This window comes from Geotrypetes seraphini, chromosome 7, assembly GCF_902459505.1.
Source record: "Geotrypetes seraphini chromosome 7, aGeoSer1.1, whole genome shotgun sequence".
Classification (NCBI taxonomy): Eukaryota; Metazoa; Chordata; class Amphibia; order Gymnophiona; family Dermophiidae; genus Geotrypetes; species Geotrypetes seraphini.
This window is the reverse complement of record NC_047090.1, coordinates 170,828,943-170,855,605: the sequence shown is the minus strand read 5'-3', so window position 1 is coordinate 170,855,605 and position 26,663 is coordinate 170,828,943. Positions and strand designations below refer to the sequence as shown.

The following is a 26,663-nucleotide window of genomic DNA, read 5'->3' as shown; positions in this document are numbered from 1 at the left end:
TGGTGGCTCTGTCCCTGCGGAGTTTGGATAACGTCGGTAACATCAGAGGCAGTGGAGGAAAGGCATAGAGGAACCGATCCGTCCAGTCGAGCAGGAATGCATCCGGGGCCAGACGATGAGGAGAGAAGAGTCTGGAACAGAACTGGGGCAGCTGATGGTTGTGAGGAGCTGCAAAGAGGTCCACCTGAGGAGTGCCCCAGCAGGCAAAGATGGAGTGGAGTGTGGGAGGACCAAGAGTCCACTCGTGAGTTTGAAGGATGCGGCTGAGATTGTCGGCCAGGGAGTTCTGTTCTCCCTGGATATAGACAGCCTTGAGGAAGAGACTGTGGGCCGTGGCCCAGGTTCAGATGCAGATGGCCTCCTGACAGAGGAGGGGAGATCCGGTGCCGCCTTGCTTGTTTATGTAGTACATGGCGACTTGGTTGTCTGTGCACATGAGCAGAACCTGAGGGTAGAGAAGGTGCTGGAAGGCCTTGAGAGCATAGAACATGGCCCTGAGTTCCAGGAAATTGATGTGATGTTGACGCTCCTGAGGGGACCAGAGTCCCTGGGTGCGAAGATCTCCCAGGTGAGCTCCCCATGCATAGGGGGAGGCATCCGTGGTTATGATTATGGAGTGAGGGGGTAGATGAAAGAGCAGACCCCTGGAAAGATTTGAGGAGTTCAACCACCATTGAAGAGATTGCTGAAGAGACGATGTCAAAGAGATGGGATGAGAAAGAAGATCCGTGTTCTGTGACCATTGGTTGGCAAGAGCCCATTGAGGTGTCCTGAGGTGGAGTCGCGCCAGAGGAAGCACATGGACCGTCGAGGCCATGTGGCCCAGGAGGACCATCATCTGTCGGGCTGGAATGGAGTGATGAAGGAGCACCTGACGACAGAGGTGGAGCAGGGTCCGTTGACGGTCGGAGGGGAGAAACGCCCTCATCAGAGTGGTGTCGAGAACTGCTCCAATGAACTGAAGTCGCTGTGTGGGAAGCAGATGCGACTTGGGGTAGTTGATCTCGAACCCCAGGAGATGGAGGAAAGAGATAGTGTGATGAGTGGCTTGTAGCACAAGTGGAGACATAGGTGCTTTCACCAACCAATTGTCCAAGTAGGGGAACACCTGGAGGTCGTGAGACCTGAGGAAGGCCGCCACCACAATAAGGCACTTGGTGAACACCCTGGGCGATGAAGCGAGGCCAAAAGGTAGCACTTTGTACTGATAGTGACGGTGCTGTATCTGAAACCGTAGGTAGCGACGTGAAGTCGGATTGATTGGGATGTGAGTGTAGGCCTCTTTGAGGTCCAGGGAACATAGCCAGTCGTGCTGAGAGAGAAGAGGGTAAAGCGTGGCAAGGGAGAGCATTCTGAACTTCTCCTTGACCAGACACTTGTTGAGGTCCCTGAGATCGAGGATGGGACGGAGGTCTCCAGTCTTCTTGGGAACCAGGAAGTCGCGGGAGTAGAATCCCTGACCCCTTTGATCCGGAGGCACCTCTTCGATGGCATTGAGAAGAAGGAGGGATTGGACCTCCCTCAGGAGGAGGGGGGTTTGGGAGGAGTGAGAAGAAGACTCTACGGGAGGATTGTCTGGTGGAAGAGTCTGGAAGTTGAGAGAGTAGCCGTGGCGAATGATGTTGAGGACCCATTGGTCTGATGTGATGACTTCCCAACGGCTGAGGAAGATTTGGAGGCGACCTCCGAGGAAGAGGCAATGATGGTGGGAGACTGGCTATGCCCTGGAGGAAGAAGTCAAAAAGGCTGAGATGGTTTTGACGGAGGGAGAGGCTTGGCACATTGGTGAGACTGTGAGCGAGCCTGAGTTTGATGCTGTTGCCGAGGTCGGCGAGGCTGCTGTTGAGGCGGGTTGAGAGGTCTGGCCGAGAACCTGCGTTGGTAGGAAGACTGCTGTCGGTAGGGGCGAGCCGGCGGAGTCTTCTTTTTAGGCTTCACCAGGGTGTCCCACCTGGTCTCGTGAGCCGAGAGTTTCTGAGTTGTTGAGTCCAGGGACTCTCCGAAGAGTTCATCACCAAGACAAGGTGCATTAGCCAGGCGGTCTTGATGGTTAATGTCGAGGTCAGAAACTCTCAGCCAGGCCAGATGCCGCATGGCAACAGCCATGGCAGACGCTCGAGAGGTTAGCTCAAATGAATCATAAATGGAGCGCACCATGAATTTCCGGAGTTGGAGCAGACTGGAAATTTGTTGTTGAAAAAGAGGTACCTTACGTTCAGGGATGTATTTTTGTAAGGCGGAGAGTTGTTGCACCAGATGCTTCATGTAGAAGGAGAAGTGAAAGGTGTAATTATTTGCCCTGTTGGCCAGCATTGCATTCTGGAAAAGGCGCTTGCCAAACTTATCCATAGTTTTTCCCTCTCTGCCAGGAGGGGTGGAGGCATAGACACTGGAGCCCTGAGTTTTCTTTAAGGTGGACTCCACCAGGAGAGATTCATGGGGCAATTGAGGCTTGTCAAACCCTGGAATGGGAATGACCCGATACAAGCTATCCAATTTGCGAGGGGCCCCAGGGACAGTGAGGGGGTTCTCCCAGTTCTTATAAAAAGTTTCCCGTAGGATGTCATGTACGGGTAACTTGAGGAATTCCTTGGGAGGTTGCTCAAAGTCTAGGGCATCGAGAAAGGCCTGTGACTTTTTAGAGTCAGACTCTAAGGGAATGGAAAGAGCAGCAGACATCTCCCTGAGGAATTTGGTGAACGAGGACTGTTCAGGTTTTGAAACGGTATCAGTCACTGAAGGTTCCTCTTCCGTGGAGGAAGTGTCTTCCTCGGTACCGTGTGGGGATTCTTCCCATAAGTCTGGGTCCCTGATGTCGGGGTGCGCACAGCGGGACATCGGTGTGGAGGGCTCGGCATGGCGGGTTTTGGAGAGAGACTTGCCAGAGCGGACCGAGGCGGTACCGGGAGAGGAAGACCGGTGCCGTACCTGGTACCGAGAAGGATCGGCGTCAGAGCGGGTCTGTACCGTAGGTTGAGAAAGATGTGGCTCAGCCAAGAGGACCGACATGGAAGTGTTGAGCGGTACTGAGGGGGTCGACACCAATGGAATGGTGCGAGGCTCGGACCGGTCCTGTACCGGAAGGTGCGGTGCCAGTAACGCCGGCAACAGTTGTTGGAGTTGTTGCTGCAGCTGCTCCTGTAACTGGGTTTGGAGTATGGCCACAATGCGGTCGTCCAGGGGGGCACCGGTACCGCTTTTTTCTTTTTCGGTACCATAGGTGCCGCTCTACGCTCCGGCGATGAGGAGGCCGATGACGAGGCACTCACCGATATCGGAGCGGAGCGTTTGCGGGGTCGATGCGGTGCCAGGGTTGCCGGTGTCGCAACCGTGGCAGGAGGGCGCTCAAGGGAAGTGGAAGGCTTCTTAGCCGGCTTACCTGGGGCCAGCGACCCCGAAGAAGGATCCTGTGGAGTCGAAGTAGTCGGTGTCGACTTTTGCGGTGCCGTCGACGTCGCGGCAGATTCCATGGCAGATCTGGTACCGAATAGAAAATTTTGCTGGATCTGCCTATTTTTTAATGTGTGCTTTTTAAGCGTAGCACAGCGGGTGCAGGTATCCGCCCGATGCTCTGGACCCAAGCACTGCAGGCACCAATTGTGTGGGTCGGTAAGAGAGATCGGGCGTGCACACCGCTGGCACTTCTTAAAGCCCGGTTGAGGGGGCATGAAGGGAAACACGGCCTCCGCAAAATCAAAGCCGGAGGCCTGTATGGTGGCAACAGGCCCCGCCGGGGCCGGCCCTAAAAAATAAAGAAAACTTGACGGTTTTTTTTTTTTTTTTTTTTAATTTGTAAAAAGAAAATTAACGGGATCCGAAAGGAAAAAAACTGAAAAAAAGTACGCGAGCGGGAAGGCAGAACTAAGTTTTCAACAGCCGTTGCAACACATGCGACTTCTTCGCTCCATGGAAACGAAGAAACTGGGGACCACGCACTCCTCCGTTGGGCGGGAAGGCACTCGCGCATGCGCGGTGCGGCCAACTAGAACTTTCTAGTTAAAAGTGTCCGTACCGGGGCTCCGTCGGTGACGTCACCCATGCGTTAAGAATATGCTGCCTGCTTGTCCTGGGATAATGAAAGTTACCAGGCAGGGAGAGAGACAGAAAGAAATATACACAGACAGACAAAGGGGGCCAGGGAGAGAGACATAGAAAGAAAGAAAGACAGATAGACATATTCTAGCACCTGTTAATGTAACGGGCTTAATGACTAGTTATATCATAATCACTCACTGAAACTTGTGCCAACAAAAGAAGTTCATCTGCTTAAACCTAGGGGCAAAGAACATGCAATAAAAAACTTAAAATATGAAATAAAATCAGAGAGGGCTGAGCTTTGGGCTGCTCCACAGAGAATTTGTTTAGGAGTAGGCACCTTTATACCTTCTATCACCAAAAAATTTGTCCTGAAAGGAAATCAGTAAACCAAGTACTGTAATTATAATATCTCCTATGGTTCAAGTTCAATTTATTTAATATACAGCAAATATAAAATCAAGGTTAAAATCTGAGTGGTTTACGATGAGAATAAATTGGGAAAAAACAAACATCATTAAACTTAAGGAAAAAAACAATGTTACAATAAAAATTATATAGGAAAACTAGGGAAAAGGGGGAAAAAAAGAAAACCTTCAAGCTAGATCAAGTAACACCACCAAGGCTAGCTTACCAGAATTTAAAATCGGACATAATTCACAAACAAATCCCACTCCAAGATTCAAATTGGCAAGTCTAAGATCCTCTGGAAGCATTGGCTGCAGGCAGGTATACGTACTTTAGATCAATGTTCTTCATACATTGATTGGCTATACACGATTGGCTATACACAAACAAACTTTCACTTAACATTGACAAATCCTGTGGGCTCCTACTTCCCATCAAAAAATCCGAATCATTACTAGGAACTATTTCTATCAAATCCATCCCACTACATATGGAATCTAAAATTAAATTACTTGACGTCATTATTGATAGAGATCTCTCCTTTCACGATCATATTAGCTCTGTCGTAAAAGTCTGCTTCTTTAAACTCCGCATCATCAGATCATTAATTTCCATTCTGAATACTGACTCCATAACCATCTTGACCCACTCTTTAGTAATTTCTCACCTAGACTACTGCAACTCTCTCCTTAACGGCCTCCCTCTAAAAGAATTACGACACCTTCAACTGATACAAAATACCGCAATAAAACTTATCTATAAGAAAAGCAAATCTGATCATGTCACTCCTCTCTTAAAGGAAGCCCACTGGCTTCCCATTTCCCACCGTATCACTTATAAAATTATTCTACTCACTTTCAAAATCAAACTCTTACACCAACCTACATTTCTCGACAAACTCCTTATACCTCAAAGTTCCACTCATACATTAAGATCATCAGACCCCAAACTTCTCTATATTCCATCCCTAAAAGACTTCTATTATACTCGCAAAACAAATTTCGCTATAACCGCCCCTACATTATGGAACTCTCTTCCACAATACCTCCGCGACGAACAACAATTAGCCAAATTCAAGACCAATCTAAAGACTTTCTTATTTCGGGACGCTTTTAATCAAACCTAAATTTTTTTTTTTTTCTTTCATCAGGCAAGCATCCATCATTTTAACGCTCCCTCTTCCCTTCGTTCAATCCCCCCCCACCCTTTCCATCTCATCTATACAATGTAACTTTTTCCCTCTCCTCCCCTTATTGCCCTCACACTCCAGTACGTCAAGTCTTTGTCATTTATGTTTAATTTTAGACATCTTTATGCACATTCTACTACATTTAAACTCTTTATTAACTTTATTGTTAACCGGCCAGACAATTGTTTGATGGTCGGGATATTAAAAACTAATAAACTTGGAAACTTCAACTGCCAGTCCGTGGACCGGTGCCGGTCCACAGGGCCGGCATGTCCTCTGGGCAGAAGACAGTTTTCTTCAGCCGCCGGTCCATGGTGCGATCAACGTGGCGTCTACATGTTATCAAGCGCTAACCCTGTTTTCTGGAGGTCTGGCATCTTTCCTTTTTTTCGTCTCCATCCTCGCAGCTGCAGCGATGGACCCCCACCATCCCCAGATCCCCCCTCTCTCTTTTTCTCAACTACCCTTTAATCCAGCATCTCTCCCTCCTTTCCCACCACCGCAGGGTCCACCATCTCTCCCTTTCTCTTCCCAACTACCCTCCTATACAGTATCTCTATCCCCCCTCCACACCATCCCTTGTGTCCAACTTCTCTCTCTTTCTGTTCCTTCCCTCCCTCCATCCCATTGTCCACCATCTCTCTCCCTCGCCTCTGTTTTTACACCCATTATTTCTTCCGTTCCTCCCAAGTCTGGTATATGCACGTCTGTTTGAAACCCCTTCCCTCCCTCCCTCCGTGTACTTCTACACCAGGGCCCCCCCGAAGGCCTGCATGTTCCCCTGAAGGCCTGGTGCGTCCCCCCCCAAAGGCATGCCCCCCAAAGGCCTGCATGTTCCCCGAAGGCCTGGTGTCCCCCCCCCTGAAGGCCTGGTCCCCTCCCCCAAAGGCCTGCATGTTCCCCTGAAGGCCTGCCCCCCCCCCCCCGAAGGCCTGAATGTTCCCTCCTGGCCTCCCAATCTTACCTTTAGCTAATACAGCAGCCTGCCCTGCACTAAGCTAACTGCGAGCCCGCAAGGTCAGAGGAGGAACCCGCCCAAAACCACAAGCACCGCATTGCACTGGTATCTCAGCAAGTCACGTGGCGTCTGGTTTGGCAGCGTGTGCAGAGCAGAATTTACATTAGATGGACTCCAGCAGCAGAAGGAAAGCCCGAATGGGTCTCTACAAAGGGGCCGAGTAGCCGATTTGAATTGGTGAGTTCGTTTTTTTGTACAAACGAATCGATTCGAATCAATTCACTTGAATCGATTCGAATTGGAAATCGGGTAGCACTACTTGGGACTAACAGAAAAATTTGAAGCCATGAAAATCTTCTGCTCCCACCCAGGTGCTTAGCTACTAGAGGCTCTGCTCCCAACCTCAATACTTTTTCCTTGCACTTGGGGAAATAAGTCTCCTAGCTGCTAAAATGACCCATGTTAAATACCGTTTCGGACTTGAGGGAGACACTGTTCTCCCTGCATGACTGAAATACTGCTTACCTCGATCTGCGGCAAGAAGTTCTGAATCAGCGGGGGATCACTTAGGCTGGATGTACTTTCCAGGAGTCTCTGAGCTGCTGCCTTCCAGCACTGGACCTCGCGTAGTGGTTTCTTGAAGTGCCTCTTCAGGTCGGATTCTGCCGTGGTGCGCAGCTTAAAAACTGTCCCCTTAGCGCTGTAAAAGAAATCAGCAGCTAGTGTGGGCTGAAATTATATCGTCAGGGAAGCCCTGTCTAACAATTAAGCAGGTATCATGAGATTCTGAGAAATGAGAACAAAGGCACTGTTCTAAAGAGCTGGTCTCGCGCCTACGGAGGCGCATGGGGATGCCTAGGGCCAGCGGGGGAGTGGTTTGCACTGGAAGTGGCCTTAGGCATCCCTATGTGCCTGCCTAGGCATGAGACTGGCACCTTAAATGTAGGCCTTTAAAATGGTGGCCTACATTTAATCAGTGTACACTCGGTCCCTATGGATATAAACTTATATTCTTCCTAAAGAAGATTTTCATGGACCTCAGTGGTACCTTCAGTATGTATTAGACTTTTTCATACAAAGTATTAGCACCCAAGTTCGTCATTGGTCCCAAAAGTATATCTCTATATATTTTATCTCTATTTTCAAATATTCTTAGTAAGATAAATACTCATCTCAGTCTACGCGGGTGGGGGCAGGAACTCCGACATAGAACTAAGAATAGAGATAAAATATAGAGAGATATACTTTTGGGATCAATGACGAACTTGGGTGCCAATACTCTATGAAAAAAGTCTAATACATACAGAAGGTACCACTGAGGTCCATGAAAATCTTCTTTAGGAAGAATATAAGTTTATATCCATAGGGACCGAGTGTACACTGATTATTTGAGTAGTGGGTCTTTGGATTAGTAATTTTGAGTGGATTGAATTGCTATATACAAAAGACATGGCCTACATTTAAGGCACCTGTGTTAAAAAAAAAAGCTTTGTTTCTACAAACAGAGCCACAATCAGTGGCAATTTCTTAGGCGGCTGCCGATAATTGGCATCGTTTATTGAATCCGAGCCTTTGAAAGTTCTGGGGGATTTAGAAAAGTTGACTGATCGGGCACTATTGACGATAAGACCATGAGCAGGAGGAATGAATCCAGCTTAATACTATAACTACTGATGGGATGGGGAGGGGGATAAGAGGGGGATTCAGACAGGGGGGGAGCACTGCAGAACTGTGTTCCCCCAACTGTTGATTTTTCTTTGAAGTGGGGAGGGGGGAGAAGTTTTGAGAGGAGGTTGAGTGGGAGGAAGAGGTTGTTATATAATGTTCGATCCTTGCTATTCGTGATGAAAACTTTTTCTAATAAAAATTTATTTTAAAACATGTACACTGATACAAATTAATAAATCTAATGCTTAGACAATAACCCTCTGGAGTTGAGTAAATACTAATTATACTTGCGATATACCAGGAATTCTCAACCCAATATTTGGGACACATTAGCCAGTCAGGTTTTCAGGATATTCATAATGAATATTCATGCACCACCTCCACTGTATGGAAATCTATCTCACGCGCATTCAGCGTGGTTATCCTGAAAAACCTAACTGGCTCGTGTGATCTCAAGGACTGGGTTGAAAACCCCTGCAAGACGTCCAATGAATGGTGTTAAATAAAATAAATCAAACTTCACTCCATGAGCAGCCCAACCCAACTGGAAATTCAATACTATGGCAAAGTTTCCTGATTTTTTTAAATCGGACCCTCTCCCTCCCCCCCCCCAGTCCATTACCTCTGGTACTGCTGGATTGCAGACAGGACACTGGCAGAGAGCGGCTCCACATCCTGGGAGAACCGGAACAGCTCCTTCAGCCGAGTCTTCAGCGCCTCCGCCTTAGACTTTTCTTCGGCAAGAGCAGAGCTGATAGCCTTAAGGACAAGACAGCAAGCAGATCACCTGAGGCAGGGACGACATCTGACAGTACCCAATGGGAAAAAAAAAAAAGCAACATCCTTCCCTCTTCAGATAGGGAGAGGTTTGGGGCAATGGCATAAATAGTGCCCCGGCAGGCCCAAGATGGGAGGGATGGTCCTTGTCGCGAGGGTGCAGATCACCCTGGGCACCTCTCCGCCACGCTCGTGCCCTCCCTGCCTCCCGTACCTCTTTAAAATCATCACCATCGCCACTACTGTAGCCTGCTATTCGCGACGGCTTGTTTCCCTTTGAAATCACTTCCAGGTCACGAGGCCAGGAAGTGATGTCAGAAGAAAGCCAATGCCAGTTCGAGCAGCAGGCCGAAGAAGTTGCTTGAGCTGACGAAGATTTAAAGAGGAACGGGGTGGGAAGGCAGGGCATGAGTGTGGAGTGAGGGCACAGAAGGAGCCGGGGTGGAGAGGAGGGGATGGGGGGAAGGTTGGCATGGAAGGAGCAGTGGGAGGCAGAGAGGAGGACGCAGGGGCCTCCTACCGTCGCTAAGCCACTGTGTTCAGGGTTTGTCATGCTCACTAGTCTAAATAACGTTTCTGTGGGGAAGAGAAGGGAGCGAGCCCCTCTCACAGATCACACAGGATGATCCTTGCTGTCAGAATTTGAACTTATAACACTGAATTGGCATAAAAAAAACTGGCTTGCTATCAAGAGGGAGGGCTCTCCCTTTCCTAATGGGGTCTTCACTCCCTCCCTCCTCCTCACCTGTAGCTTTTGTATGATAGAGCTCTCTGCCACACCCCTGACTGGCCAACTCACCCACTTTTTAGACACATTTCACTCCTTATTCTCTCATTAGAATTCTCCTTTGGCCACAAGGGCCTCCTTCAACGCAGGTTCATTTCAAAACCCAACAACCTCTTTGTTTTTATCTATGAATGGAACCAGCACTTAACCTACTTCAGAAAACATTGCCAGATCTGGTTACAGTTCTTCTGTATGATATCTGTACATAATGTGCGTAAGGTGATTAAATTTGCAGACGATATGAAGTTATTCAGAGTAATGAAGATGCAGGGGGATTGTGAAGATCTGCAACGTGACATAATCAGGCTCGAGGAATGGGCATCGACATGGCAGATGAGGTTCAACGTGGATAAGTGTAAAGTGATGCATGTCGGTAACAAAAATCTCATGAAAAAATACAGGATGTCCGGGGTGGTACTTGGAGAGACCTCCCAGGAAAGGGATTTGGGAGTTCTGATCGACAAATCGATGAAGCCGTCCATGCAATGTGCAGCGGCGGTGGCGAAAAGGGCAAACAGAATGCTAGGAATGATAAAGAAGGGGATCACGAACAGATCGGAGAAGGTTATTATGCCGCTGTACCGGGTCATGTTGCACCCTCACCTGGAGTACTGCGTCCAACACTGGTCGTCGTACATGAAGAAGGACGCGGTACTACTCGAAAGGGTCCAGAGAAGAGCGACTAAAATAGTTAAGGGGATGGAGGAGTTGCCATATAGCGAAAGATTAGAGAAACTGGGCCTTTTCTCCCTCAAACAGAGGAAATTGAGAGGGAGGTACTGAAGGGAACAGACTTACTAGATAAGGACAGGTTGTTCACCCTCTCCAAGGTAGGGAGAACGAGAGGGCACTCTCTAAAACTGAAAGGGGATAGATTCCATACGAACATAAGGAAGTTCTTCTTCACCCAGAGAGTGGTAGAAAACTGGAGGCTGTTATAAGGGAAAACACCCTCCAGGGATTCAAGACAAAGTTAGACAAGTTCCTACTGAACCAGAACGTACACAGGTAAGGCTAGACTCAGTTAGGGTACTAGTCTTTGACCTAAGGGACGCCGTGTGAGCGGACTGCTGGGCACGATGGACCACTGGTCTGATCCAGCAGCGGCAATTCTTATGTTCCCCAAAAATCCCTCCACCCAGCCCCTTTCCCCACCCAAACTCTTCTCCGCCATTCCTGGGAACTTTAGAGTTGCGGTCATCCCAAGAGTGGAAGTGGATTGGGCATTACCCACTCTCTGCCTTTTCCCCCTTCCAGGGATGAACCAAAAATCTTCCCTCCATCACCAAACCCTACCCTTCTCGTCCCTAGGCATCAATGGACAGAACTTCTGCAACCAGTCTTACTCTATAGCAGAGGTTCTCAAGCCAGTCCTCAGGACACACCTAGTCACGTCAGGTTTTCAGGACTGCCTCAATTAACACTTAGCCTTGCAAAATTGCACTCTCCATTTATAGAATGCTGTCAGTTGTAGGTGTAACTTAATTGTTAAACTCCTGTGTTTCCTCGAAAATAAGACACTGTCTTATATTAATTTGGGGTCCAAAAAACACACTAGGACTTATTTTCGGGGGGTCATCTCTCACCAATCCCCTTTTGCAGCATCTTTCTGCCCCCCTGCGCAAGGGGATGGGTGAGAGGGGAGGAAAGATGCTGCACAGGGGAGTAGGGGAGGAATGGGGGGGGGGGTGAGAAAGTGCTGCCATCGGCGAATCGGGGAGTGTCGGGGACATTCGGAAGGGGCTTCGGAGGTCGATCCAACTAGGGCTTATTTTCGGGGTAGATCTTATTATTGGAGAAATACGGTATATGCTAATTGGCATCAACCAATAATTGGCTATAATTAGTATTAATTGGCATTTATTTGCAATTGCACTTGTAACAGCCTTTAGTCCTGGATTCTACAAACTGAGTGCACAAAATTCATAACATGTAATTGCAAGAGGGAGGGGGGCTTGGGTAGGTCAGGGGTATGTCTAGCACTTATGCATACAGGTTATAGAATAAGAACATAAGAATTGCCCTACTGGGACAGATCGAAGGTCCATCAAGCCCAGTATCCTGTTTCCAACTGTGGCCAACCCAGGTCCCATGTACCTGGCAGGAGCCCAAAGAGTAACAACATTCCAGAGCTGAGATTGTGATGTCATAATGGCTCATTCCACCAATGCCTGAGAGCCAGCCTCATCAGTGATGTCACAATGGCTTGATTGTCCTATACCTGGCTCACATAAGAGCTGCCATACTGGAACAGATCAAAGGTCCATCAAGCCCAGTATCCTGTTTCCAACTGTGGCCAACCCAGGTCCCATGTACCTGGCAGGAACCCAAAGAGTAACAACATTCCAGAGCTGAGATTGTGATGTCATAATGCCTCATTCCACCAATGCCTGAGAGCCAGCCTCATCAGTGATGTCACAATGGCTTGATTGTCCTATACCTGGCTCACATAAGAGCTGCCATATTGGAACAGATCAAAGGTCCATCAAACTCAGTATCCTTTTTCCAACAGTGGCCAACCCAGGAAGTGACATCAGAGGGAGAGTCGAGGCTGATGTGAGCAGCAGGATGGAGGTGCTGCTTGTACTGGTGAAGCATTAAAGAGGTAAAAGGGGGTGGGAAGGCATGTCTGTTGTAGGAATGGCGGGGAAAGAGCGGAGCAGTGGGAGGGGGAGGGGGAGGCACCACCTACCCTCACTAAGACACTGCCTGGTAAGATCCAAAAGAGTCAAACATATTTCATGCTGCTTGTCCTAGGAATAAGCAATAGATTTCCCCACATCCATCTTAACAATGGCTTATGGACTTCTCTTTTAGGAAGCTAACCAAACCTTTTTTTAAAGCCCTGCTAAGCCAACCGCTTCTACCTGGTGTTATGTATTTTACAGACAAAACCATGGAACTTACAGTGCACTTCCTCCACAGTGCTTCCAGTTCTTCAGCACTCCTCGCTTGCTCTCCAGAGTCCAGATTGTTTTCCAACCTCTGTATTCCTTTCCGAAATTCACGGATGGCTGCCTCTAACTGTTTGGCCTGGGCCTGATAAGTGCTTTCAGACTGATGGGCTCTTTGAAGCTCCTCTTCTTCCTCTTCATTCATTAGCTTGAGCTTCTCCGTGGCCTTCCGTAGTTCGTCCAGCTCCTCGGTGATCTTTTCTGCTCCCAGAGGCGAGGTATTTCTAATCACAGTTGCAGACTTCACTTTCAGGTCCTCTAGCAGCCTTTCCCCATGTCTAACATCCTCAGCAATGCCCTACGTGGAAAATGCGAAGAAAGCAGGTTAAAGAACAGAAAGAGGCACCCTGTTACTGCTCCCCATAATCCAGTGTCCCCGCAAAAATTTCTGGAGCCGCAGCACACTAAAGGTAGTAGCCTTGGCTTGAGGCACCTGGATGTGCACGGATATCGCTATGATGACATCACACGCATACGTGACATCATCATGTCGATGCCCGCTTGTGTGTGAAGGCCCTCCAGGGGGGCCCTGAGATGCTAGTGGGGGGTGCCAGAAGGGAAGAGGGCCAGAGAGAAGGCTAGGTGCTGGTGCCCACTGATTGCCTACGGGACGTGCTTCTCGCCACGAGAGGTACGTCCTGTAGGCAGTCAGCTGAAGTCAACACCTCTCCTCCCCAGTGTACCGTGGCACACCTGAAATCTTAGCAGGCACACAGTTTGAGATACACTGCCATAATCTGACATGCTGGATGAGGGTCTGGAAGCAGGAGCTCCCTCTGTGCGTGCCACGCTTTTAACCAGTGTTCAATACTGTATGGCTATATAATTACGCTTATTTAATATGCGGACTTCCATCACTAATATAGCAATTATAACATAATGTCCGATATACCAAATTTTTTTATTTTATAATTTTTTAGAACTCACTACTGAGGTCTAAAAATTCTAAAATAAAAAATTTGATATAGTCCTAAAGGGACTAACAGAAGGATTATCAAAGATAGAAACCTAATCTTCCATTGTGTATGCTGACCTGTAGCCTGTCCTGGGCTCTTTGGGAAGGAAGGGATAGAAAACGAATGAAATAAATATATATATTGGATCTAGATATGGACAGGGTAAGGGGATTAGATGGGGGGGGAGGGGGTGGAGTGGCATTTCAGGGCTTATAAGAGTCCAGGGCTTCGAAGTGCCTTTCTGCTCTCCTTACTCTCGTTCGCCTTCAGTAGAGTAGGCTGGGTGGGGGGGGGGAGTTTGGTTGATGTTCCTTTCCTTTTGTCTATGCTTGTTATGCTATTATATATGATGCATATTTGTTTGTGTTGAGCACCTTGGGGTGCCTTGGCATTGTCTTTGTTGTTGTTTGCATCAATAAAAATTGTTTGAACCTAAAACATTTTCTTATGTTTTTTTGTGTGTCAATAAATTGTAGGTTCCTGAGGCAGGCTGTTTAGGCCGAAACACATGCGTAAATTAGGCAGAGTTTTGAAATAAATCAGCAGGCCTGGATTTTTGAATATCTCCACTGTTGGTTTGTTCGTTCCACGGTGAAGAAGTGTCATATGATGAACTGACCCGGCCATGAAGTGTTAACAAACCAGAAACACCCCCTCCCCCCACCTAGCTAGTTGGCATATATTTATTAGTCTTTATTTACCACCTTCCTGATTGGTCTCCATACTTCTTATCCACAACAAAAGAATGAATTTCAGAGTCTGAGACAGAGCTCCTATGCTCTCAGATGCCCTCTCCTCTCTTATTTTAAAAGGATAAGATGAATCTTTCAAAGGATAAGGTCATGTGCTCTAGTTGAACTATGCAGTAAGCAGCCTCAGTGACGTGAGAGGTCGCCACATTCTTCACATCTGTACCATAAGTACCTGGTGCATCTTCAGCCTATCTGCGGTTGATTCTGTAGTCCTTCTAACACAGTTTTTTAATTTTTCGATCACACTGTTCAGCCACTGCCGAAACTGCTCTATATTTTCTTGGTACTGCTCATGGTCCTTCGCGATGTCTCCCAGCAGGTTCACGCGTTCCTGTTAACGAGACACATTTATGTGGACGGCATGTTAGGACCTGGTTCAACAGGTTCTGCAAACTTCATATTTTGCTTTCAAAACAGTGATAAGACATGCTTTGCCCAGCCCTGCAGGTGGGTGGTTCGTTCAGAGAAGTGCAGCATTGACTGACCAGACTGGGAACAAACCGTGGAAGCTTTGCTCGACTGTGTGTCAGAGCATCACTCAGGCGAGGGACTCTGGCACTTCTTCTAGGCCTAAACTCAACCCCTACACCAAATTCTTTCATTCTAAAAGGATAAATGTCTGCACTGGGCCTGGCGTGTAACTCACTGTATGAAAGTGCAGGTCACGGGAACAATGGAGAACAGGACCAGCTCTGTCAGCATTTAACCAAGAGTCTAAGCAAATGTAGGGTTATTAGATTTTACTTTAGTAAAATCCGGACACCTTAGACCCGCCTCCAGGCCCGCCCAGTTCCACCCATCCCCTCCCTGGTACAGACCAGTCCCTCCCCCAATCCCTTCCTAGCTCTGCCCCAGCCACACACACCCCCGGGTCTGTTCTTGTCGGGCAGGAGGGCATCCATGACACGATTTTGAGGAAGCTTTTCAAAACCCAGACAAAGTGCTGGGTTTTGAAAAACCATCTGGACATGTCCTCGAAAAGAGGGACATGTCCGGGGAAATCCGGAGGTCCGGTAGGCCTAACCAAATGCCCACGTTTTATCATTCAACTAAAATACTGTGGTACTGACTTGCCTTCTTAGCAGTGGGAAATTCAGCAATAGTCAAACAACTTTCTTCAAGTTTTGTCAGATCTTTCCAGAAGGCAAAGCTGGCTTACTTTTCCAGCTCAGCTAAATTTACCATACTTCCTCACTGATGTTTTAATATTTCCTACTGGGGTATTTATGGTAGTCTGCCGATAGATGCCCCTTTATGAGCTCTCAAATAATGCAGCCTCACAAGAGCTGGAGACACAGACCTTTTACTGACATGGAATCAGTTTTATCGGTACGTCATTTTTTTTTTGTATTTTTCTGACAACACCTTTGACTTGGAACTAGAGAGTTGCGCGGGGACAGAAATCCCACCCATCCCTGCCCGTCCCCTCCAGGATCCTCTCCATCCCCACCCGTCCCCGTCAGGATCCATTATATTATATGGACGAACTCTGCTTCCAAAGCCTTCTATTCCCGTGAGAGTCCCATGGGCCAGAGGGGGGTCCCCGTGGGAGTCCCGTGGGTTAGGGGGGATTCCCGCGGGACCCCCACGGAATTCCCGCGATCCCCATTCCCATGCATATCTCTACTTGGAACACAGAGGTAGCTTCACAGAATTTGATATGTCAGTGGATTTTCATCTGCTCTGTTCAAGTACGGGACATGTATGGACAAGTTACTGTCCAGTTCAAAGTTGTTAAGCCATTAGAAGTAATAATTTGTGAAAAGCAACACTGTGAAACAATGAATCCCAAAGTGTCAGGACACCTAATGTGACCACCTGAACTTGAGACAAGGTACAAGCAAAAACATCAGTCCACTTTACAGACACCAGAAAATACTAAAAACCAAACCATACATCATGAAAGGGGAGATTCCCAAAAACAAGCAGCCCCAGCCTCAAACAAACCCAAGTTTTTACATTTTTCCACCCATCCCCCCCACCTAGCAAAGCTGTAGACGAAACATTGTAGAGAGACCTAAACCCCTCTCTCCCTGCCGCACCAAAGCCAGCCTCCCTCCAGCGCTGATTCAAACCCCCTCCCCGGGCTGCCACCACTGCCCAGAAGCCTTCTTCCTAATTCTGACGTCGGAGAGGAAGTTCCGGGCCATCCAGGCAGGGATTGGCTGGCCCAGAACTTCCTCTCCAACATCAGAACTGATGTTGGTGGGGGGGGGGGGAGCAGAGAGAAGACTTGTAGGCCTGGTGCTTGTGCAGTGCAGTCGCTGCACATACCTTGATGTTGCTGGGTCAGGGAAGCAGGGTGAATGGGGGCAGGGGAAGAAGGGTGATGGCTTTTCGGGGGGCAAGGGAAGCAGGCTGCGTCGGGGAAGCAGGGTGGCTTGGCTAGGGTGTGTTGGGGAAGTAGGCTGGTTTGGCTTGTCGGGGGCAGGGAAAGCAGGGTGGCTTGGGGCGGCAGGGAGACAGAAAGAAATGAAAGAGAGGATGCACAATCAGAAGGAAATGCAACCAGTCATGAAATCACCAGATAAAGGTAGGAAAAATGATTTTATTTTAAATTTAGTGATCAAAATGTGTCACTTTTGAGATCTGCTGTCTATATTTTGCACTATATTGAATGGGATCCGGAATGGACCCGGGATCCAGATGAATGGATCCGGGGGTCCAGTCCCGATTTGAGGAAAAAAAATAAATGGTCACGTTAGACAAGGAAGAAAGAATCCATTATGTAGGATCGAAGAACTCCATGTTTTCTATAGCTGGTGCAAAACTTTGGAATTCACTTCCTGGGGTTTTGGAGACTGTGTAAAGATCGTATGAGGTTGAAGAAACAGCTAAAAACCCAACCCGTGGCTTCAGGGAGGCCTGACAACTCAGCTGATCGGGGAGTCCCTTGCTGCAATCAGCTCAACGCCCGCGTCTATTTGAAATGGATTGCGTTTTTTCAGGCATCTGTCGCAGCCCTACGGAGATGCCTAGGGCTGCTTAAGCTTGCCCAAAGTCACTTCCAGGCGAAGCCACGCCCAGTCTTAGGCAAGCTTAAGCGGCTCTAGGCATCTCCCTGCACCCGTGACAAACGCCTACAGTGTAGGGGGGCCTGCCTCGGGGATTTTTTTTTTTTTAAACTTGCATCCCGATTGGCTGCCAGACAGTGGAGATTTTGGCAGTTGGAACTCAAGCACAGTACCGGGTAAAGCTTTGGATTCTCGCCCAGAAATAGCTAAGAAGAAAAAAAAAAAAAAAAATTTCAATTGAATCAGGTTGGGCAGACTGGATGGACCATTCGGGTCTTTATCTGCCGTCATCTACTATGTTACTATGTTACCTACCACCGTCTACAATCAGGACGCCCATTTATAGATCTGCCCCCTAGACTCTACAAAAAAGCACTTGCTCCCATTCTATGCAAAACACAAAAACATAAGATATGCACATTTCCAAAAGCTGAGAAAGAAAACCAAAGACTTCCCAGGGCAAGGTTTGAAAAACTTGTTCCCACTCGCCTTAGGAGCAGAGTGAGATGCCCACACCCAGAAAACAGAATAAGGAACTTGACTTTGTCCAGATTCTCCCCTCTGAGATCTCCATCAGGCCACAAAACAGCAGCAGCACTTGGAGGAAAGACCCCATGGGGTTGGTGACCCAGTAGAGGCCCTAAAGGAGCCCCCTGTTCCCTCTTCTCACATGGGGTTCTTCTGGCCAGGGCTGGGTTGCTGCAAGGCCTGACAGGATGTATCCTGAATTGTAGGCCTCGTGGTCTCTTTCCTTGAAGTCCAGTGGTTACCGGTAGGCTCAGAGAAAGACCAAGGCACCAGCGTCCTGGAAATTTTGGTACCAGAGGTACCTGCCTGGTTTGCCTACACCTAAACCGTGGTTTGAGACTCTTCACAAAAGAACAAATAGTGAAAACTCTGTATAATCCGGGGGATGGGGGGGTAGAAACGCAGCTAGAGGAGCAAAACATAATGTATTCTGCCTTTGGGCAGCAAACGTAACCTCACCAGGCACAATATGGACCAGCGCCAGAACCGAGAAGCCATCCTTGTTATCGCCCTCCGTACCCTGAACTTTTATTTTGATTCGCTTTATGCATTCCTTTGGCAATAGGTGTAAAATCATCATTGCCAGTAAAGTTAAGTGAAGAGGCAGGTCTGGCATGCTCGAGTGTAGGTTTTACAGGGATTCTAGTCCACGCTGCACTTACCTGCACAAAGGCACTGGAGCTAAAAGCAGGAAGACACAGACTTGTGGGCGCGAAGGAATTCAGACAGCACAGGAATTCACTTCCCCATTCCTCACTACCTGGAAACCCTTCAATTCCCGTCTCACTCAAAGTGCCAGTACCAGTCTGTTCTTCCGACTTCCTAGAGCAGTCCCCCCCTCCCCCCAGGACTGTGATGACTGCTCTACGAGTGGCGGAGTAGCCCAGTGGTTATAGGAGCAGGTTAAACACCGCAGAAGCCAACACAAGAGTCCTGCTTCTCTCGCTGACACTCCCTGTGACCTTGGGCAAGGTACTTCGCCCTGCACTCCTCCATGGAACTTGTGCAACTGCATTTTTCTTGAGCTTAAAAATCTGGAAAAGGCAAGTATGTACTCAAATTAAAACCCCAAACGTGCACGGTCTGCTCTTCGTGCGATATAGGAGATGCGGCGCAGCAGAGAGCCCTGAAAAAAAAGCACAGTCCTGCCTGCCTGCTCATGAATCAGCTTCTGACAATATTATTGGCACGGAAAAGCAAACCAGGAGAGAGTCCTCCACAAGCCAAACGGAAACGAGCAAACCACAGCGGAGATACAAAGATGATGGTGTGCAAAAAGCTTGAGGCACGACAGTTTTACATGAGTTGCCAAATTTATAGAGAGAATGGGCCAAAAGTAAGGGCTCCTTTTACGAAGCCGCTTTAGCAATTTTACCGCACGCAGGTTTTTAGCGCGTGCTAAACCCGCACTACGCGGCTAGAACTAACGCCAGCTCAATGCTGGCGTTAGCGTCTAGTGCGGCCGGCAATTTAACGCGTGCTATTACGCGCGTTAAACCGCTAAAGCGGCTTCGTAAAAGGAGCCCTAGGTGTACAGTATTTATTATTTCTTTTTTTTTTTTTTTTACAGGTGTCACGAATAACATCCGCGTGAAGTTTTTCTATCAGTTACATCATTTTGCTTTGACTTGATTATCGTGATTTGGAATTAAATCCCTAGTCATATTAGAACTCTTTTCTCTCTCCAGATTTTTTCGTAAACCGATGAAAACGACGCCATTTCAACAGTTTAGGGGGAAAGGTACTAGGGAGTGTTAATTGTCTTTTGTTTTGTAATTCACGTGTTAGTTAAACTGATTTCCCTGTTTATTGACTGAGTCTAGAAGAACGTAGGGAGAGGGGAGACATGATTGAGACATTTAAATACATCACGGGACGTATCGAGGTGGAAGATGATATCTTCTTTCTCAGGGGACCCTCTGCCACTAGAGGGCATCCGCTCAAACTCAGGGGCGGGAAATTTCAAGGCGACATCAGGAAGTATTTCTTCACAGAAAGAGTGGTTGACCGTTGGAATGAGCTTCCAGCGCAGGTGATCGAGGCCAGCAGCGTGCTGGACTTTAAGAATAAATGGGATGCCTATGTGGGGTCCCTACGAGGGTCGAACTGGAACATCGGTCGCTAGGTATAGACTTAAGAGGATGGGTCAGCAGACTTGATGGGATGATCGAGACCTGCATCGTGTTGGATGCCTATAGGGGATCCCTAAGAGGGTCAATCTGAATAAATAGTCACCAGGTATAGACTTAAGAGGAAGGGTCAGTAGGGTGGGCAGACTTGATGGGCTATAGCCCTTTTCTGCCGTCATCTTCTATGTTTCTATGAGTCAAGCCCCTACTTCAGGAGATGGCACAGTATATAAATCTAAAGCTTAGATTAGATTAGTGTATTACACCCAAGCGATGCCTATAAAATAAAATAAAAAATAATGAGTAAATACTGTATACCTACTTTTGGCCCACCTTGTATATACCATCAGATTCTATATACAGCAAAAGCGCCTGAGATGCGCTTGCAAATTAATTGGAGTGGAGGAGTGGCCAAGCGGTTACAGCTGCTGGCTCAGCACCCCGAGGTTGTGGGTTCGATCCCAGTGCTGTTCCTTGTAACCCTGCGCAAGTCACTTAACCCTCCATCACCCCAGGTACCAAAGTCAGATTGGTAAACCCAGTGGGACAGATAGGAAAACACTTACCCCCCCCCCTCTTTTACTAAGGCAGCCATTCAGGGAGCGGTGTGGGGCCAGGCAGGAGCGCAAGAGATGAGGAGGCAGCCGTCCAGCGAGGGGCAGGAGTGCGGAAAGCTCCTGCTGATAAAAAAGAAGGCACCAGGGGAGGGGGGGGGGAGGGATTCACTCCATAAGACGCACACACATTTCCAACCACTTTTTTTGGGGGAAAAAGTGCATCTTATGGAGCGAAGAATATGGTATTTCCTTAGATTACCCCAGAGCCTATCACCTCTTAATTTCATCCTATGCCCTCTCATTCCAGGGCTTCCTTTCAAATGAAAGAGACTCGACTCATGCGCATTTACACCACACAGGTATTTAAACGTCTCCATCATATCTCCCCTCTCCCGCCTTTCCTCCAAAGTATACAGATTGGGGTCTTTGAGTCTGTCCCCATTCGCCTTATGTAACATTTGCCCCTGATGCAGGAGCTGTGAACACTGAGGCATGTTGGGCTGGGTTGAAGTCTGGATATATGTATTTCGAACCACTTTCCAGTTTGATTACCTTTCAATAAAACTTCAGTTGATCCTTGTTTGAGCTGCCGGACTGATCCTTTTATTTCTCTGCATTGATTTTGCAGTTCGTGACCTACTGTATTTAAGATATGTACAGAATGGCATATATCTGAAGAAAATAAGAACAGCCATAAAGTAGTAACTGGGGGGGCAAGGAGGGTGGACCACCCTAGGCACCATGTTGGTTGGGGTGCCGACACCCTTCCTCCTCTCCACTCCACCTGCCTCTTCTCATTCCTCCCCACTACGCGCGCTTCCCCCTTCCCTTCCCCCATACTTCTAATGGAAGTGGTTGTTCGCGGTGCTCAACAACGTGCTCTTTGCGACCCCCGTCGGCTCTCCCACTGACATCACTTCCGGGTGCCATGCATAGGAAGTTATGTCAGAGGGAGAGCCAATGGGGTTGCGAGGAGCACAGTGTTGACTGCCGCAAGCAGCAACTTCAACTAGAGGTACGGGGGAAGGGAAGGGGCGTGCAGCATGTGGGGTTGGGCGGAGACGAGGGCAGGGGAGGGGCGCCTCTCATCCTCACTACGCCACTGCCACCATACTGGGAGAGACCACTGGCCCATCTAGCCCAGTATCCTAGCAACACTGAAAAATGAAGGCAGATAAAGACTATATGGCCTATCCAGTCTGCCTAACCACAGTGGCCAATCCAGGTCCCAAGTACCTGGCAGAAACCCAAATAGTAGCAATATTCCAGAACTTAGACTGTGATGTCACAATGCCTTATTCCACCAATGCCTAAGAGCCAACTTCATCAGTGATGTCACAATGGCTTGACTGCCCTATACTTGGCTCACATAAGAATAGCCATACTGGGTCAGACCAATGGTCCATCTATCTAGGCCAGTATCCTGTTCCCACAGTGGCCAATCCAGGACGCTGGCAGAAACCCAAATAGTAGCAGCATTCCATGCTACCGATCCCAGGGTAAGCAGTGGCTTTTCACCAGCAGACCATGAACTCTTCCTCCAGAAACTTGTCCAAATTAATTTTAACTGCTGTTACCACATCCTCTGGCGATGAGTTCCAGAGTTTAACAATTAACAAATATGAAACTGCTGTGAAAAGGGTAGGTTCAAAAAATTACTAGACGCAGCTTTTCGTAGATGCCTTTTTTTAGTTAACTTAGCTAAAATTGATGAATTATCCATGAGCCCTGCTAGCTACGCCATGCTATTTTCTTGAGGATTGAATGTAATCTTACCTTTATTAGATGAGTATCTTATTATTTATTTGTTTTTATTCTGTTATCATTTTAACACTGTGGGCTCCTTTTACTAAGCTGTGTTAGCGTTTTTAGCCCACGCAGCTTTTTAGCACACACTAAACCCGCGCTACGTGGCTAGAACTAACGCCAGCTCAATGCTGGAATTAAGGTCTAGTGCGGGCAGCAATTTAGCGTGGACTATTCCACGCGTTAAAGCCCTAACTCGGCTTAGTAAAAGGAGCCATGTAAGCCATGTAAACCGTTTAGTTTTAGACGGTATATAAATTTTAAAAATAATAAATTCTTTGAGTGAAAAATATTTCCTCCTGTTTGTTTTAAAGTATTTTCATGTAACTTTATTGAGTGTTCCCTAGTCTTTGTAATTTTTGATAGAGTAAGAAATCGATTCGCCTGTGCCCATACCCACTCACACACTCCATGCCCAACTGGTGTATAAATGTTAGAATTACGCCCAAAGGGTCGAATTTTAAAAAGTTTTTGCAAACACAGAAAGCCTGTTATGCATGTAGAAAAGGACTTCTATATATGCGCATCTTGTTTTACACAATCCACACATAGGTATTCCCAATGCATATTTTGGATGCAGCAGGGTAGAGATACCACATTAGAAAAATGCCCCTAGTCCTTAGCACAGGGGTGCCCAAAACGTCGATCGCGATCTACCGGTCGATCGCAAAGGCAACGCCGGTAGCTCACAGAGCCAATGTTCTCCCTAGCATTCCCCCGGTCACTGTCTCACCTTTAAACTAGTGGAATTATGGCAGCCTGCAGAGCGAACATAGCAGATTTCCGTCAGACTCTGTAGCACGTTCCCTCTGCCGCTGTCCCGCCCCCAACGTCAGAGGAGGTGCGGGACCACGGCAGAGGGAACGTGCTACAGAAGCTGATGGCAGCATGCTACGTTCGCTCTGCAGGCTGCCGTAATGAACTTTCAACTGTGATAGGCCAGAGGGAAGAACGGAGGTGAGGGATCCAGTCTAAGGGAAGCAGCTCGATGATCCAGTCTGATGGAAGCAGCAGAGATAAGGTCTCACATGTCGGGGTAAAATTGGGCCCATTGCGAAGGAGGAGGGAGATTGCCTTAGAGACGCTGGATCGGGGAGGGGGGGAGAGAGAAGAGACAAAAGGACCTTGAGGAGGGGCAGGAAAGCAGCCTTGAACAAAAAGGGAGTGGGAAGATAAGGCAGATCCTGGACTACTAGAGGGCTTAGAAAGGTTGAAACACTCTGAACCGAGGAGAGAGAGATGCCAGGCCCTGGGGAGAGGGAAGACAAAGAGAGTGAGAGACACAAAGACCTGGACCAATGATGGGAGGACTCAAAATGTTAGCAGAAGGAAGATAGAGAGGGAGAAACCTGAAACAAAGGGAAGGCAGAAGAGAGGGGACAGATATTGGGCTATGGGACAGAAGAGACAGAAGGGGAGAGACCCTGAGGAAGAACAAAGAGTTGCAATATCAGAACAGAGGAGGGAGACATTTTGCCAATAGGGGTGGAGGAGAGAGAAAGAAAAGCTGGAAGGACAGAGAGATGTTGGTTGGGGAATGGAGCGAGGTCTGGAGGACAGAAGAGGTGCACTCGATATATATATAAATAAATATGGGGGTCTTTTACTAAGGCGCGCTAGCTGATTTAGCGTGCACTAAATGCTAACGCGTCCATAGAATACAATGGGCACACGCTAAATCGGCTAGCGCACCATAGTACAAGAGGGGGTATATGTTTACTATTTTTATTGTTGGTAGATCATTTTGACTTGGTCGTTTTGAAAGTAGCTCACAAGCCAAAAAAGTGTGGGCACCCCTGCCTTAGCACATAAAGAAGTGAGTTAAGAACCTATTACCTTGGATTTAGAAGACAGGTTTAGCCATCAGCCCTTCAATACTATGGTAGGAACAGAACCTTTGTCTCTAATTCAGTGGTTTGTAATTCTGTCCTGAGGAATCCCTAATCAGTCAGGTTTTCAGGATATATACAATGAAGAGGCATGAAAGAGATTTCTATATAATGAAGGAGACGGGCATGCAAATATGCCTCATGCATATTTGTTAGGAATATCCTGAAAACCTGACTGGCTAGGGGGAGGGGGATATGGTTGAGAATTACTGCTCTAATTGAAGTTCAAAGTCCAACTAGCATCAGTAGTTCCTCTGTCCTGCACATTGTCCATTCAGGGTGAGTTTTTCTTCCTACTCCTCTGGACCCTCTTTCCACCAGAAACTTCTGCTCCTACTTGGAAACACCAGGACCCTTAATGCTCCAAGTCTCTGTTGCTCCATCAGGCAAAGGTACATCAAACAGGCTAGTCTTAAATTCTTAGGTTTATGCAAATTAATCAATTCAAATTCCACCTCTTAGGCAAATTTACTTTCTTCCCCAGGAAAGAATGTTTACTTTAGATAACTCTTCTTCCTTCACACTCCAAACCTAGACCGACTCCTTTCTGGACCAAACTCTTAGGAGTACAGTCCAACAGCAACCAACCCTAGAAAGGACAAACCTCTGCATGACCTTATGGTCCTGTCCTCCACCCTAAGCTGTTAGTCCAACTCAAAATGTAAACTGTAACCCATCCTGAGCCCTTTGGGTAGGACAGGATATGAATCTAAATCAATCAATCAATTGAACAAACAAAAACAAAGTTCATAGTTTAAATGATAAGGTTTGTACTTTCTTAGATCCAGTCCTTCAGAGTCAAGTTCTTCTCCAGTAGCAGTCAGTGGGTCCATCTTCATCTCCTATTCTTCTCCAGCCTGCATTCTGTCTGGGAATTTCTTTTATAGGGCTCTGGTCTCAAGAGCTCTCCCTTCCTTTTAACCGTCCTACCTACTGGACCCTTCTTTCAGCATGGACCAAAACTTTCTTACCTGCTGTTCTCTTAGGCTTCCGCGGTTGGTGTCATGATTGTTACAATTGTCCTGGTCTAGTCATGTCTGGGTAGGTAGAACTGACATTTTGACCTGAAGAAAGCCACAGCATGATGGCTGAAATGTTGGAAAGACCTGGACAACTGCAACAATCAATCTTTCATAACTGCTTTTCCCCCTTCTGAGCTTCAGAAAGTTTTGGCCCTAGCAAAGCTTCCTGGGGCTTAGTACTTTGCATCCCCCTTTCCCCTCTTAAAAGGGCAATGACTCTTCCAGTAGACAGGTACTATGCCCAGGGCCGCCATCAGGGCAGTACTACCAGTCCTGCATTCAGGGGCCCAGAGCTGACAGGGGGCCCGGGCTCCCCCAGGGTCGCAAGCATAGTCTCCTCTCCTTCTCCTTACCTGCCCTGCCGCAGCACACAGCCGAACGGAAGTCTTCCCGATGTCAGCGCTGACGTTGGAGGGAGGGCTTAAACAAAGCCCTCCCTTCCTCCGACGTCAGCGCTGACATCGGGAAGACTTCCGGTCGGCTGCTTGTGGCAGGGCAGGTAGGGAAAAGGCAGTCGTGTACCGAAGGGGGGGGAGGTCCGCCCCGTGTGCAGCCATGGGGGGGGGAGTATACACAGCCGGTCAGGTCCCCTTAGCCTTGTGGCGCTTCCCCCGACCGACCGACAACAGGCCTGGCCGACAAACCTCCCTGCCCTGTAGCAGTGAATCGAAATTACCTTCTTACAGCAGCTTCAATACTCCAGCTGCTGTAAGAAGATAATTTAGATTCGCGGCTACAGGACAGGGAGGTTTGTCGGCCGGGCCTGTTCTGTTGTCTGTCGGGTGGGGAAGCGCCACAAAGGTAAGGGTCAGGGAGGGAGAAAGGATGGTAAGGTGGAATGGGGAAGAAAAGACGCTTAAGGGAAATGGGTAAAACTGAGGGGGGAGAAGGCCGCTGAAAGCACTGGGGAAGACAAAGGGGTGGAGAAGGACGCTGAAAAGACATGGGGAAGATAAAGGGGTGGAGAAGGACGCTGAAAGGACATGGGGAAGATGGGATGGGGGGAGAAGGATGCTGAAAGCACATGGGGAAGACAGAGGGGGGAGAAGGACCTTGAAAGGACATGGGGAAGACAAAGGGTTGGAGAAGGACGCTGAAAGGACATGGGAAAATGGGGGGAGAAGGACGCTGAAAGGGCATGGGGAAGACAGGGGGGGAGAAGGACACTGAAAGCACATGGGGAAGACAGAGGGGGGAGAAGGACCCTGAAAGGACATGGGGAAGGCAAAGGGGT

The 26,663-nt window shown here is 48.1% G+C and overlaps 1 protein-coding gene across 2 annotated transcripts in view; it reads right to left on the bottom strand.

Moving 5' to 3' along the window:
* The window catches only part of LOC117363385, a 468,971-nt gene that overhangs the window by 363,627 nt on the left and 78,681 nt on the right, over positions 1-26,663 (bottom strand). For both annotated transcript variants that reach the window (XM_033950994.1, XM_033950995.1), the window contains exons 5-8: positions 14,657-14,815; positions 12,730-13,074; positions 8,881-9,017; positions 7,116-7,290 (exon numbers count right to left, since the gene is read on the bottom strand). In XM_033950994.1, coding sequence (XP_033806885.1) covers positions 7,116-7,290; positions 8,881-9,017; positions 12,730-13,074; positions 14,657-14,815 — 816 coding nt within the window. The remainder of the gene's footprint in view (positions 1-7,115; positions 7,291-8,880; positions 9,018-12,729; positions 13,075-14,656; positions 14,816-26,663) is intronic.